At 48.6% G+C, this 16,138-nt stretch overlaps 1 protein-coding gene across 2 annotated transcripts in view; it reads left to right on the forward strand.

Moving 5' to 3' along the window:
* Positions 1-5,077: 5,077 nt before the first annotated feature.
* Positions 5,078-16,138, forward strand: part of CAND2 (cullin associated and neddylation dissociated 2 (putative)) — a 40,402-nt gene continuing 29,341 nt past the window's right edge. The window contains exons 1-2 of one of the 2 annotated variants that reach the window (XM_032262293.1): positions 5,078-5,225; positions 11,685-11,828. In XM_032262293.1, coding sequence (XP_032118184.1) covers positions 5,158-5,225; positions 11,685-11,828 — 212 coding nt within the window. In that variant the 5' untranslated portion in view covers positions 5,078-5,157. The remainder of the gene's footprint in view (positions 5,226-11,684; positions 11,829-16,138) is intronic. The other variant, XM_032262292.1, reaches the window with a different exon arrangement.

The raw sequence follows: 16,138 nt of genomic DNA on the forward strand, positions 1-16,138 counted from the left end.
CGTCTCCACTAAAAATACAAAAAATTAATTGGGCATAGTGACGCATGCCTGTAATCCCAGCTACTCAGGAGGCTGAGGCAGGAGAATTGCCTGAACCCAGGAGGCGGAGGTTGTGGCAAGCCGAGATCATGCCATTGCACTCCAGCCTGGGTAATAAGAGTGAAACTCCGTCTCAAAAAAAAAAAAAAAGAATGGCAAAGACTAAAATGCATGACAACACACGCATTTGCATAACACACAGGCTGTGGGGAAACAGACATTTTCCTACATTGCTGGCGAGATTGCAAACTGGTACAGCCCTTCTGGAGGAGAATTTGGCAGTAGCTGAGAGAGCTATAAATGCATTTACCTTTTGGCTTGGCAATCCCTCCCCTTGAAATCTACCTGAAGATAAATTAAAAAAATGAGTCCAGGTGTGGTGGCTCACACCTGTAATCCCAGCACTTTGGGAGGCTGAGGTGGGAGGATTGCTTGAGAGGTCAAGTGTGCAGTGAGCTATGATCATGCCACTGCACTCCAGCCTGGGTGACAAAATGAGACCCTGTCTCACAAGAAAATACATATTTATAAGGTTATTCATTGCAGCATTACTTATAATTGCAAGATATTGGCGAAAACTTAAGTGTCCATAGATAGGAGAGTGGTTGAATAAACTGTGGTATCTCCAACAATGGAGTACCATATAGCAGTAAAAATGGATGAGATCTCTATGAGCTGATATGGGGTGATTTCCATATGTACAGTTAAAGGGAAAAAGGCGAAGTGCCAAAAAGTATCCATGGCATGCTACTGGTCATGTAAGACAGAAGAGGTTATAGGAAAATACACATTTCTGTTCATTTGTGCAAAAGAAATCTAGGAAAGGTAAATCAGAAATTAAAGAGATTGACTACCTACAGGGGGTATGTAGGAATGGGGTGACAAGAAGGAAGACATGGAAGCGATATTTTACTGAGTATACCGTTTTGGTTAGCCCTGACTCCAGGAACAATAGTAATGTTTCACATACTCCCCAGATAAATAAACAAACCAGAACACTAGGGAAACCCAAGCTGGAATACAAACACTAGCAAATAAACCTAACTGTATTCCAAATGAATAACAGACCACGCCAAAGGGACAGAAAAGAAAAGACCTAACTTAAGTAACTGGAATATGGAATTTGAACTGGATTCTGTAAGGCTACAGGCAAAAAGAACTACGTATCAATACTGTACTCTAGTTAGTAAATTTGTTTCTCATTGGGGTATGGGTTAGCAATTCTGCAAGTCGTGTATATTTATACTAGGAATGAACAAATCAGTCAATATATTGTAGCTAATGAGGACAAGATTTATCCCTGTCAAATCAGTTACAAATAAGGAAAGGATAGAATGGACTCTTTGATGTTAGGTCCATTGAAATCAGAGATATCAATATAAACTTGTGGTTTTTATAATAGAGATGTATGTGTGTGAGAGTTAGTATACACATACATGTTTCATAGCTTTGTCTTCTGAGAGGGCCTAGAAGAAATGACCTCAGTAGTAGTCAGTATAGCCAGAGCCCAGATCTTGGTTTCTAAGTACCACTTTCCAATAAAAGAAACCAGTGCTCCTTAGAAAAGTGGATGGTGATTACAGGGTTGGAAAAGGGCTTATAAGATAAGCCTAGAACATCTTTGGTTATTAAAAAAAAAAAAAAAAAAAAAAAAAAAAAACCAAAAAAAAAATGGGGTAATAAAAAAAAAAAAAAAAAAAAAAAAAAAAACTCCAAAAAGAATGGGGGCTTATCAAAGGAACACAGGAGCCAAACTGAAGGAGCTCTCAATGGCCAAACCAAGAGCAATTTGAGCAACAAAATAAATCGTAATATTATTGGGTTATAACCCAAAACACAGAATGAATATACATGAGACCACATGTTTACTTATTGATTTTATATTTATTATTATTTCGAGATGGAGTCTTGCTCTGTTGCCCAGGCTGGAGTGCAGTGGAGCAATCTTGGCTCACTGTAACCTCCTCCTGGGTCCAAGCAGTTCTCTTGCCTCAGCCTCCCAAGTAGCTGGGACTAGAGGCACATGCCACAATGCCTGCTAAGTTTTTGTATTTTTTTAGTAGAGATGGGGTTTCACCGTGTTGCCTAGGCTGGTTGCGAACTCCTGAGCTTAGGCAATCTGCCTACCTTGGCCTCCCAGAGTGCTGGGATTACAGGTGTGAGCAGCTGCACCTGGCCTATTTATTATTATTTTTTAATAGAGATGGGGTTTTACCATGTTGCCTAGGCTGGTCTCGAACTCTTGAGCTCAAGTGATCCTCTCACCTCGACCTCCCAAAGGGCTAGGACTGCAGGTATCAGCCACTGCGCCTGGCCAGAGACCACAGATTTAAATAAATAATTGAAAAATAAATAAATGGGGGAGAAATAACCATATCTTCTTTTCAGAAGAATTTCAATTAATAAATGTAGAAGGAAGCTGGGCGCAATGGTGTACTCCTGTAATCCCAGCAATTTGGGAGGCTGAGATGGGAGGATGGCTTAAGCTTAGGACTTTGAGACCAGCTTGGGCAACACAGCAAAACCCTGTCTCTACAAAAAATACAAACATTAGCTGAGTATGGTGGCACAAGCCTGCAGTCCCAGCTACTTTGAAGTCTGAGGTGGGAGGATCACTTTAAGCCCAGGAGGTTGAGGCTACAGTAAGCTGAGATCTCATTACTGCACTCTAGCCTGGCAAGAGCAAGACCCTGTCTCAGGAAAAAAAAAAAAAAGGGAAAGAGAAAGAAACAGGGAAATAGAAAAGTACCATTAAGCAGTAATAATCATAAAAGAAAGATATACCAATGGATGCTGAAATTAGTAGGTGGAATTTTGAGGAGAAATAGAATATTTTGGTCATCTCAAAAGATCTCCAAGATATTTATTTGACACAATTTCTCAAGTTTATAAAATGTAAATGCAAATTTACAAAAAGCATAAAATAATTAATTACAAAGAGAAACATAGTAACTTTATAGTAGAGAAACTCAACCAAGACACAGTTTAGCTAAGTGATCAAGATTAATACCAGCAGTAAGAAGACTAAGTGACATCACAAAGCCCTTGCTTTATGCACTGAAGAAAGCATAACACTGTTTATGCCGTGTTCTTGCCAAAAACTGTAACTTAAATCACCAGGAAAACCTTAGACAAACCCAAACTGAGGGACATTCTGTAAAATAGGTTTTTAAAAGTGTCAAGGTCATTAAAAACAAGGGAAGATGGAGGAACAGTCACAGATTGGAAAAGACCTGGAAACTATATGTAATGAGTAACCCTGAATTGGATCCTTCAACAGAAAAAGGACATTGATGGAAAAATTGAAATCTGAGTAAGGTCCATGGTTTGGTTAATAGAGTCATACCAATATTAGTGTCTGGTTTTGATCAGTGTAACGCAGTAACATAAGGTGTTAACATTAGAAGCAGCAGATGGGTGAAGGGTATGAGGAAACTCTAAACTGCTTTGCAACTTTTCAGTAAGTCTAAAATTATTTCAAAATAAAATGTTTTCTAAAAATCAAGGTATAGGCTGGGTGTGGTGGCTCACACCTGTAATCCCAGCATTTTGGGAGGCCAAGGTGGATGGATTACTTGAGGCCAGGAGTTCCAGACCAGGCTGGTCAACACGGCAAAACCCCGTCTCTACTAAAAATACAAAAATTAACTAGGTGTGGTGGCACACACCTGTGATCCCAGCTACTCAGGAGGCTGAGGCATGAGAATTGCTTGAACCTGGGAGTGGAGGTTGCAGTGAGCAGAGATCACACCACTGTACTCCAGCCTGGGCGACAGAGCAAGACTCTGTCTTAGAAAAATAAAAAAAAATCAGTGTATGCAGTTTACAGGCAATATGCCAAAAACATTAGCATTCAGAAAGACTTAAAAATATCGGGGGGGGGGGGGAAGTCAGGTAGATCCTGTTGTGATAGTTTGCACCTGTAATCCCAGCTACCCAGGAGGCTGAGGTGGGAGGATTCCTTGAACCCAGGAGTTTGAGTCCATCCTGGGTAACATAGTGAGACCCCATCCAAAAAAAAAAAAAAAGGCCAGTTATATTCTAAGCAAGAGAAAGTAGATGTAGCTGTATTTATATTAGAAAAGAGATAGGCTATCATATTAGATACTGCAGATGTAGAAAATTTTCAAAATTGCATAGTGTTCTGTTAGTGCTGGTCTAGAATAACCGGTGTTCAAGAATAACTGGTGTTCAAGGAGGGGGGGTTGTCAATTTAATAAAGATTTCTTTTATCCTCATCTTATGAGTGAGAAAAGCATAGCTCAGAGAAGTTGTTTCATTATCCCAAGGTCACACAGCCAGGAAGCAGCCTAGCAGAGATTTGAAGCCAGGGTTGTCTGGCTCTGAAGCACTGGCTACTCCCTTTCCCATCCAGCAGCCTCCTGGCTGTTTATGGAAGGATTGTTGCCCAGGATATTAAGGGATCTGTGGTCAATCCTGACCCATCCCAGATTCACTGGCTGTGTGACCCTCAGAAAATCCTTTTGCTTCTCAGCCTTAGCTGCACTGCTAAAAAAATGAAGAAACTGACCCTGCTGTCCTGAGGGTTGGGGATGGCAGGCAAGGGGCCTGGTTGACTGAGTTCATTCCACAGATCCTGTCTGGCTCAGGGGCGGGCAAGCATGGGGGGTGAGGGGTCCTTTGGTTGGGTTGACCAGCTTTAGTTGATAGCTCCTGTTTCTTGAATGCCCGTAGATGAGAAAGCCGAGGCTCAGAGAGGTAAAGTAACTTGGCCAAGGCTACACAGCAGAGGAGGCAGAACTGGGATTCGAACCCGAGACTCTGTGGTATCATGTCCCTGTTGCAAGACAGAACCGGCATCTGCAGGAATCACAAAGAGATGGTAGCCGGGTAGTGAGCTCCCCGTCTCTGGGGGGTGTGCAAGCTGGCACTGGGCTGTCAGCAGGGCAGGGTCTGGGACCAGGGCCAAGACCACCGAGCCAGGCCCAGGCCCGCCCGCCTCCCGCGGTAGCCAAGTCCAAGGCGTGAGCACGGGGCGGGGCGGGGCAGGAGCTGCTATTTCTGTCTGGTGAGCGCAGTTCGTGCAGCTGGCGAGGGAGGGGGCGCCCGCGCCGCCATATTCCCTCCCGCCGGCCGGCACCGCGGCGCGCAGCCACCATGAGCACCGCCGCCTTCCACATCTCCAGCCTCCTGGAGAAGATGACGTCCAGCGACAAGGACTTCAGGTGCGCCCCGCCGCTGGCCCCCGCCTCTCCTTCCGGCTCTGAAGCCAGGGGTCTTCTTCCCCTCCCGGAGCGCCAGCCCATCCCCCATGACCATGCAGCCCCTGCCCTTCTCCCTGCATTAAGCTGCGCCAGGGACAGAGCTGCCCCTGCCTGGTGGTCCCCACTGAAGCTCAGGCCGTTCTCCCCGGTGGCCGTCCTGCCCCTCCTTGACTCCAGTCCCTGCTTCGTCTCCCACCGTACAGGCTTCAGCCCTGCCTGCCATCCCCCATCAGAGCCCCAGCTCCGCCCCTCTGCACCCTGCCTTGGCGTCTCCCTCGTGGATGTCTGGCCCCCTCTTCCCCCACATCTGATGCCCCAGACCCCCCTCTTCGGGGAGCCCACAGTGGAGCCCTCCACCTCTCCCTGAGGACCCCAGTGCCTGCCTCTCCTACCCCACATTGAACCCAGGCCCTTCCAGGACGGCAACCACCTGCCAACGTTTTCACTAGCACCCTCAGTGATGCCCACTTCGCAGCATCACCCGTACTCCTCCCTCCCACTCTTCCTCCCCTCTTGGGATTGTTCAGACCCAGCCTAAAGGAGGGGGCTGGGCTGAGTCTGGCTTTCCAGGCATAGGTTAGGTGATGGTTGAGCTGCGGACCTCTAGGTTTTGTGTGCCACTCCCCTTCCCCACTCCCTTTTCCCTCTTCCCCCCATCACAGCATCACAGTACCACAGGAATAGAGCTGAAAAGAACAGTGGAAACATCTGGTCCAATGAGTTTCCACCTGCATTCTCAGGGGAAACTGAGGCCCAGGGAGGAAACGGGATTGGCCTGCGGTCTCATGGCCAGTTCTGGCCCTTCCAGCTGAAAGAAGACCTTGGAGACTCACTTGTTGAACATTTGTTCACTCAGGGAAACCGAGTCTCAGAGGCATGAAGGGCATAGGTTCAGTCACAAAGCCCGGAAGTGGGGGACAGTCCAAATCCAGGCCAGTTTAATATGGAGGCCCTCTGATTCCAGCCCCCTGGCAGGTGAGGAGACTGAGACCTGCACTGGTAGTCTGACTCCTACTCTCTCCTGCAGTCCATTCCTCAGAACCCCTCAGGAGCCCCCCACATTAGTGGAGCCTGGGATCCAAGGTCTTGGCTTCAGATCCCAGCTGCCATTGCTCACTGGCTGTGTGACCATGGACAAGTTACTTAACTCCCATGAGTCTCCCTCTGCTTCTGCATCTATAACATGGGGATAACAGAACCTACCTCTGAGGACTGGGGTAAGGATGAAATAAGATAGTACATGTGAAATGCTCAGATTTGTGGCAGGCACCAGGTTGGTGTTTAATACATGGACACATGATTCGGTGCACATCCGAAACATGCCACGCCCTGTCCCTTCTCCAGACCTTCACTAGGGGGATTCTTTGCTCTCCCTTGACCTACTCCCTTCATCTGACGGCTCCTATAACTCTGGGGTGCCTGTTGACCCCAGGCAGGGTTAGGCACCTCCCCTCAGCTCCCATTATGCCTCCCCTCCACGTTTCTGCTAGATCACTTTTCAGCCCTGGGAGACCCTGAGCTCCTGGGCCACCGGAACTATGTACTTCTTAATGCCCCAGCACCTGTGCTGGTACACAGTAGGTGCTTAGTCAATGTTCGCTGGGTCCCAGGCTCCCTACTGTGCACTCCACATGTAATCTCAGTCCACCCATGGGTGGTAGTGATTGTTCTTCCTGTTTTCTGGAGGCTTGGAGGAGTGCAGTGACTTGCCCAAGGTCACATAGCTAGGTAATGGCCTAGGGGATTTGTGCTACTGTCTCTCAGGCCTTGGGTCTAGTCTCTGGGAGAGGGAGTCGGCCCTGCCAGCTAGAGCCCAAGAAGCCCTTTTAGCCCGTCTCTGCCAGCGGCCTGGAGAACACTTAAAACCATCCCCAAGCATGTGAGAATGGTGTCTATTTTTAAAGTTCAAATACCAGGGTGCTCGGTCCTGCAGACCAGCTGTCCAGGCGCCCATGTGGCCAAGGGTTTCAGCTGAGTTGCCTCTAGGGTTTCTCTGGAATGAAACTGAGACTGTGTCCTCTGGTTCCTGAAAGGGGGGCAGTGACTGCAAATGGGGTTCCCAGGTGGGGTGGAGGAGACCTTTGGTTCCTGTTCTTCCTGGGCACTGGCTCTATGGGCAAGAGGCGCTCCGTTACCACTGAGGCTCCAACAGTCAAAAGGAGTACACTTGTGGGTCTTGCAGGAATTCTCACGTCATTTCTTAAGAACACAGTAGTATTCTCAAGAAATGACCTGGGAATAGTTTGCTGTTACCTTAGGCAGTTTGTACAGCCTCTCTGAGCCTAGTTTTCTCACTACCTCATGCTAAGAGCTGGTTGTCCTGTTAAAACCTCGCAAGGATACTATGAGGTAGGGGCAAAGCAAAGTTCCCATTTTATGTATAGAAAATCTGAGGCCCAGAGAGAAGGAGGTAGCTGCCCAATGTCACCTAGTTGATAAATGGCAACACCGATATACTCAAAGCCAAACTGGTACTCAAGCTGTTATCCACCAAATTATTTACTTTTCCTTCTCCCTCCCATCCCTGCACACATACATGTATAAAACCTGGCTTGCTTTCTCTGAGAGCTGGTATCCGCGACACCAGGGGTGTGTGAAACGCTGAGGCGTACTTCAGAGGAGCTGGTTTCTGAGTTTGGGCAGTTTGGCGGTAAGCTCTCTTAAGGGCTGGCTCTCTCCCTATCTCTCCTCCTGCCCTCACCCTCCCTGACAAGGCCCTCCGCAGACCTGTTTTTTGTTGAGCCTGGGGTCCCAGAGATAAACCTGTTGGGCCTCTGCCCTCAGTGAGTGTACAGTCCAATGGAGAAGATGCTCTGGTGGCCAGACTTGCACTGTAATGGATGGGTGCAGAGTGCTCTGAAAGGATCCTGTCCAGGGACCATTGTATTTAGGGTCTGTGGATGTCAGGGTAGGGCAGGGCGGTCCGTCATCCCTGAGCTGGGACATTTGAGCTGGGCTCTTGATGGGTGAATAGGAGCTCAACAGGTGGAGAAGAAGAGTGGGGTAGGAGGTCTATCTTGGTCAAAGAGGCACATCGCCTGGGTTGCCAGGCTGAGCTGGGCCCCTGTGGACTGCAGCAGAAATACAACCTGGAGACCCTGCATGCCATCTCAGAATGTCCCCTCAGCTGAGCAGACGTAGGGGTGCATGAGCCTTGGCCTGGCTCAAATCCAAACCTCTTCCTTTACTTCTGCCCAGAGGTGGGCACAGTCAGTCCTGTCATCCTGCCTCTGCTGCCAGCCCAGCCTCCTCCCTCTCCTAGCAGCTTGTGGCTAATCTACCTGTTAAAAATAAATAGGACATCGACCAGTCCACCCCTGGTAACAGGGCACTGTGGGCTGTGGTGACAGCCAGCAGTAGGTCTGAGTCTGCACAGATGAGGGCCAGAATCCCAGCTGTGACAGGTTTTGCCACAGGAGGCTGGGGGCAGGGCTCTTGGTTGATTTGCTGAACCATGCTGGAAAGCAGGGCCGGTATGAGGAGGGGAGTGGTCCAGCAGGCTCAGCAAAAGCTGGAGGCTTTCTCAGAGGCAGCCTCGCGGCATCTTTCCTCGCTGCTCTGTCCTGTTTTCTCCTGAATCTCTGCTCTCAAGTGCCTGCAGGAGCCAGTCAGCGGGTAAAGTAGGCCTAGTGGGGACCAGGTGAACTGGGGAGAGGGTAGCCGCTACCTGACTCTAGCCAGGTATTGTCACCAGGAATTATAGGTCCTGTTGTATTCAAATATTCTGTTTTCAAGATAATCTGGAAGTCAGTTTTTTCTTTGGGTCTCACTCTGTCACCTAGCCTGGAGTGCAGTGGTGCGATCTTGGCTCGCTGCAACCTCTGCTTCCTGGGTTCAAGCGATTCTCCTGCCTCAGCCTCCTGAAAAGCTGGGACAACGGTGTGTGCCACCACACCTGGCTAATTTTCATATTTTTAGTAGAGATGGGGTTTCACCATGTTGGCCGGGCCGGTGTCGAATTCCTGACCTTAAGTGATCCACCCACCTTGGCCTCCCAAAGTGCTGGGATTACAGGCGTGAGCCACTGCACCTGGTCTAGAAGTCAGTATTTTTTTTTTGAGATGGAGTCTTGCTCTGTCACCCAGGCTGGATTGCAGTGGCATAATCTTGGCTCACTGCAACCTCCATCCCTGGGTTCAAGCAATTCTCTTACCTCGGCCTTGCGAGTAGCTAGGATTACCGGTGCCCACCACCATGCCTGGCTAATTTTTGTATTTTTAGTAGAGACAGGGTTTCGCCATGTTGGCCAGGCTGGTCTCGAACTTTTTTTTTTTTAGACGGACTTTTGCTCTTGTTGCCCAGGCTGGAGTGCAATGGCATGATCTCAGCTCACCACAAACTCCACCTACTGGGTTCAAGCAATTCTCCTACCTCATCTTCCTGCATAGCTGGGATTACAGGCATGTTCCACCATGCCTAGCTAATTTTATTTTTTTTTAGTAGAGACAAGGTTTCTCCATGTTGGTCAGGCTGGTCTCAAACTCCCAGCCTCATGTGGTCCACCTGCCTCCGCCTCCCAAAGTGCTGGGATTACAGTCATGAGCCACTGCACCCGGCCCAGTCTCAAACTTTTGACCTCAGGTGATCCACCCGACTTGGCCTTGTAAAGTGTTGGGATAACAGGCATAAGCCACCATGCCGGGCCAAAGTCAACTCTCCCAATGTTCAAATGTTGACAAGTACTTTAAATTTTTAAAAACACGTTTGCAAGCTGGACATAGCTGAGAGCTACTAGTTTCAGACCTTTGCTCTACCCTCTTAATTTTGGCAGGAATGGTGCCCCGTAATGGCCCCAGCCTCAACTTTCCATGGCTTCCAGCTCAGTCTCCCACTGCAATTTGAAATGCCTGGGAGAGTATCAGGCTTTTGGTGTCAGGACCCATGGATCCCCCACCTCTGGGTGGGTAGCCCTTGCCTCTGTTGCCCACTCCAGGTCAGGGAGCCAGTCCACTATTGGCACTGGTCTCCAAAATATGCCCATGCACATCCTCATGGCGTAGGGCAGTGGTTTTCAAAGTGTGGTCCCTGACCCTCATTGTCATCCAGGAATTTGTTAGAAATGCGGATTCTTGGGCCCCAACCCAGACCTGCTGATTCAGAAACTCTGGGAATGGGGCCTAGTATTGTTTAACAAGTCCTGCTGGTGATTCAGATACTGGTTATAGCTGGAGATCCACTGTTCTAGGGCAGGAAACAAGTGGGTTCTCTGAGATGGGAGTGGACAGGGCCCGCCTTCCTCCATCTGTCTGGTAGACAGGCTTCTAGCTGATCCTGACTCGGACGCACAGTGTCTGTTCAACCTTCTAGCATCCTTTTCTCAGCTCTTGTGAGATGTGGATGATGTCATGTGCTATTATAATAATGGCAGTGCTGTTTACTGAGTGCGTACCATGTGCACTTAACCCCATAAGGCAGATACTAGTCTCATCCCTGGCTTCTGACAGGTAAACTAAGGCTTGGAGAGGTGAAATGACTTGCCCAGGTTCAAACTGCATAAATGGCAGAGGTGGGAGCCACTGACCCTGAAGCATTACGCATTAGCCAGCATGGTGGGCTGTTCCTAGTCTGCCACCCTGTGGCAGTTGGTGTCACATATATGTGGGTCTCCTTGTAACCCAACCAAGCCCACTGCCCAAATAATCCATGGTCATGTGGCACTTAATGACAGGGAGACATTCTGAGAAGTGCATCCTTAGGTGATTTCATCCTTGTGTGAACCTCATAGAGTGTGCTTACACAACCTAGATGGTAGGGCCTCCTACACGCCCAGGCTATATGGTGTGGCCTGTTGCTCCTAGGCTACAAACCTGTACTGAGTACTGTAGGCAGTTGTAGCAGAGTGATATTTGTGTGTCTAAACATAAAAAAGGTACAGTAAAAATAGGTGGAAAAGGGGTGTGGTGACTCATGCCTGGAACCCCAGCACTTTGGGATGCCAAGGCGGGCAGATCACGAGGTCACGAGATCGAGACCATCCGGGCTAACACGGTAAAACTCCGTCTCTACTAAAAATACAAAAAATTAGCCAGGCGTGGTGGCATGTGCCTGTAGTCCCAGCTACTCGGGAGGCTGAGGCAGGAGAATTGCTTGAAACTGGAAGGCGGAGGTTGCAGTGAGAGATGGCATCACTGCACTCCAGCCTGGGTAACAGAGTGAGACTCTGTTTCCAAATAAATAAATAAATAAAATAAGAACAGACTAAAATGGCATGCCTGTATAGGGCAGCTCCATTATAATCTTATGGGATAACCATTGTATATGTTGCCTGACATTTACCAAAACATCATTATGTGGCACACGACTGCATTTGACCTTGAATCTTTGTATTAAGGTCTACTTCTAGGGGAACCCCGAGGTACTGCCCAAATCTACCAGGGCCCAGGAGCTGCTCAGCAATCCTCCTCTGCCCTCCCTGCCTAGGTTCATGGCCACCAGCGACCTGATGTCAGAGTTGCAGAAGGACTCCATTCAGCTGGACGAGGACAGTGAGCGCAAGGTGGTGAAGATGCTGCTCCGGCTCCTAGAGGACAAGAACGGTGAGGTGCAGAACCTGGCTGTCAAGTGGTGAGTGTCAGCCTCTGTGGAGCAGGAGAAGGGGCCCTGCCTGGTGTGGGAGCATCCTGGGGATCCCTGCCCCTTTGGGGTACAGCCTTGCAGAGGAGACCTGCTTACCAGCTCTTGTTGGATGGTCTGGGTTCCCCCAGAAGGAGATGCTGAGACAAGGATTCATATCTTAAGTTTGTTTGGGAAGTGATCCCAGGAAACATGGTGGAGGAGTGGGGAAGTGAGGCAGGAAAAGGAAGAGGACCAATCAAGGATATGGTATGATGCAAGTGACCACAGTGGGCCTGATGAGCTTAACTCCATGGGGACCTCTGGGACACAGTACAGGATATGCCCCTTGGACTTTTCCCACCCAATGGGTGAGGGAGCTGGGGTATTAATCTACCAGCTCCCTGGTAGTCATTGGTTCAGGGCTGCTTTTAGGGGTAGGACAGAGGGTTGTTCACTTCCTGCCACCACCAGCCAGAGAAATCCCTCAGACATATGTAAATACTAGGAAGGTCAGTCTCACACACACCAAAGTGGTAAAGGCTCAAAGGCCAGGCACACTGGCTCACACCTATAATCCCAGCACGTTGGGAGGCCAAGGCGGGTGGATAACCTGAGGCCAGGAGTTTGAGACCAGCCTGACCAACATGGTGAAACTCTGTCTCTACTATATACACACACAAAAATTAGCTGGGTGTGGTGGTGCATGCCTGTAATCCCAGCTACTTGGGAGGCTGAGAGGCAGGAGAATCGCTTGAACCTGGGAGGCAGAGATTGCAGTGAGCCAAGATTGTACCATTGCATTCCAGCCTGGGCAACAAGAGTGAAAACTCCATCTAAAAAAAAAAAAAAAGGCTTAGGGTACATGGGATTGGGGGAGGTCCTAAAAGCCCCAGTCTTAGGGCACTGTCAAGCTGTGATCCTGAGACCTTCTTGACCAGTTACCTCCAGAGTAGAAAAAATAAGACAAGGGTGTGTGCAGAGTGCGTGGAGATGCTGGTGTGGTGGGGTCATTCTCACACTCATATCTGAGAACCACTCATGTAGGGCAGAGGTTGTCAACCTTGACTACAGGTTAGCATCACCTGGGTAATTTTAAATAGAATTCCAGGGATCAAGAGTGAGAGAACTGTGCACTGCCTCTCTGTGAGCTGGGTCCCGGCATTCTTCTGGGGCATGTTAATGAATTGCGATGTGATCCCAAGAGCAGAGGAAATTCAGAAAAGCGTTTTATGTGGGAAGGTAACATGGTCAAGTTTATGTCTTTCTGGCCGTGGAGTAGACTTAGGATGGAGTTGTGGTTTCTCACCAGCAGAATTAATACCATTTTCTTTTTGAGACACAGTCTCATACTGTCGCCCAGGCTGTAGTGCAGTGGCGTGATCTTGGCTCACTGTGATCTTCGCCTCCTGGGTTCAAGCAGTTCTCCTGCCTCACCCTCCCAAGTAGCTGGGACTACAGGCATGTGCCACCACGCCCAGCTATTTTTTTGTATATTTTAGAGATGGCATTTCACTATGTTGGCCAGGATAGTCTCGATCTCCTGACCTCAAAATCTGCCCGCCTCAGCCTCCCAAAGTGCTGGGATTACAGGCGTGAGCCACCGCGCCTGGCCCCCCAATACCTTTTTATAACAAATAGTTTGTAATACCATTTTCCTATTAGGAAATGAAATTCATACATTATAAAACCTACCTCTACACATAATGCCCAAACCTTAAACATAAAGGAAAGTTAGAAGGAATGTAGCTTATAGTAAAGTCGTGTGTGTTTCCGTGTATACATGCTCGGGCACTGTGATGGTAGAAATGATGAAGTCACAAGAAGCCTGTACCTACATGTGAACGCATCGTGAGTACAGATACAAACAGGTGGTTTTAGGGACTCAGGTATCAGAAGTGGAGGCGTTGCTGTTAGTGGCAAGATTTTCTTTTTCTTTTTCTTTTCTTTTTTTTTTTGAGACAGAGTCTCATTCTGTCACCCAGGCTGGAGTACTGTGGTTCAATCTCGGCTCACTGTGATCTCCCTCTCCCTGGTTCAAGTGATTCTCATGTCTCAACCTCCTGAGAAGCTGGGGCTACAGGCATACACCACCACAGCCGGCTAATTTTTGTATTTTTAGTAGAGATGGGGTTTCACCATGTTGGCCAGGCTGGTCTCGAATTCCTGACCTCAAGTGATCTTCCCACCTTGGCCTCCCAAAGTGCTGGGATTACAGGTGTGAGCCACCTCACCCTGCCAGGATTTTCTAAAGTGAGTGACCGTCTCCCAATACAGTTTCTCGGGAAACAAAATATAATTTTCCTTCAATTTATCTGGTAATTGTATTCTTGGAAAATCCAGAATGTGGCATATTAAAACAATGCAGAAATTATTTTGTGTCTATGTCTAAAATAGAATTTCAGACTCAGATAATTATAGAAAGGCCTTTTGCCTATACAAATGCTCATTGGGATGTTAGAAACTCTTGTAGGGCATGGACAGTGCTTTGTTCTGCATTATTTTTCTGCTGTTCTTGACCTTGCTGCCAAAGGCTAGAGTACTAACTCAATAGTTATGATGACTGGCCAGGTGCAGTGGTGCACACCTGTAATCCCAGCACTTTAGGAGGCTGAGGTAGGCAGATCACAAGGTCAAGAGATCAAGACCATCCTGGCCAACATGGTGAAACCCCGTCTCTACTAAAAACACAAAAATTAGCTGGGTGTGGTGGTGCGCACCCGTAGTCCCAGCCACTCAGGATGCTGAGGCAGGAGAATTGCTTGAACCTGGGAGGCACAGGTTGCAGTGAGCCAAGATTGCACCACTGCACTCTAGCCTGGCCACAGAGCAAGACTCTGTCTCAAAAAAGGTTATGATGACCAAGGACCCCCATAAATTGCCAAGGTGGTATTACTCCTACTGGGAACTCGTGCTATAGGAGGTAGGATGGAGGAGCTGCGGAGAAGGAAGTTGAGAGAGCCAAGGTTTGAAAACCATGGTGTGCATGCCTGTAGTCCTAGCTATTCTGGAGGCTGAGGCAAGGGGAACCCTTCAAGCCAGCAGTTTGAGACCAGGCTAGGCAACATAGCAAGACACTAAAAGAGAGAAATTACCCAAGCATGGTGGCTTGAATATGTAATCCCATTTTTGTAGGAGGATCGCTTGAGCCCAGGAGTTGGAGGCTGCAGTGGGCTATGATCATGCCACTGTATTCCAGCCTGGGCAACAGAGCGAGATCTCATCTCAAAAAAACAAAACAAAAAAAAAATCAAGAAAAAAGAAAACCATTGTGCACTGCAGTCACCTAAAGCCCTTGTTGAAACTATGTATTCCCTGCCCAGGGATTCAAATCCAGGTGATGGAGCAGGGAGGGGGCTGGGGCAGAGGATGAGAATATGGCACCCTGGAATCTGCATTCTGATGCACACCAGCATCTGAGAACCACTTGCGTAGGGCAGAGGTTGTTAGCCTTGACTGCATGTTAGAATCACCTGGGGATACTCCAGCTTGCTTTTATTTTATTTTATTATTTTATTTTTTTTTTGAGACGGAGTTTTGCTCATGTTACCCAGGCTGGAGTGCAATGGCATGATCTCGGCTCACCACAACCTCCGCCTCCTAGGTTCAGGCAATTCTCCTGCCTCAGCCTCCTGAGTAGCTGGGATTACAGGCACGCGCCACCATGCCCAGCTAATTTTTTGTATTTTTAGTAGAGACGGGGTTTCACCATGTTGACCAGGATGGTCTCGATCTCTTGACCTCGTGATCCACCCGCCTCGGCCTCCCAAAGTGCTGGGATTACAGGCTTGAGCCACTGCTCCCGGCCTCAGCTTGCTTTTAAAAAAAAATTTAAAAGAGAATCACCTGGGGAATTTTTAAATTCCCCCCCCCCCACCCCACTCCCACCCTACCCACCTCCAGGCCACACCTGAAAACAATTAACTCAGACTCTCTGAGGGCAGTGCCCAGGTAGGGGTTTTCAGAGGCCCAGGTGATGGCAGCTAAGGCTGAGAACCGGGTAGTTTAGTGCAGCTGTTTTAAAACTTCCCTGTGCATTGGAATCACCTGGGGACCTCGTGGAGCTGCAGATCCTGACTCAGTAGATGTAGGGTAGGGTAGGGCTTGAGATGCCACATACTGAACAAGCTCCCAAGTGGCGTTGCTGATGCTAGCCCACCACCAAACTTTGAGAAGCAAGGCTCTAAGGTGGAGGCTCTACAAGTGTGCTCCTTGGACCACCAGGTATCAGCCTCAACTGGGAGCTTGCTAGAAATGCACACCCTCAGGCCCCACCTAGATAGCCCTCCTGACTCACAAACTCTGGGTGTGGGGCCCAGCAG

The sequence above is a fragment of the Sapajus apella genome, unplaced genomic scaffold (assembly GCF_009761245.1).
Source record: "Sapajus apella isolate SASKATOON/1434 unplaced genomic scaffold, GSC_monkey_1.0 scaffold128, whole genome shotgun sequence".
NCBI classification, from domain to species: domain Eukaryota; kingdom Metazoa; phylum Chordata; class Mammalia; order Primates; family Cebidae; genus Sapajus; species Sapajus apella.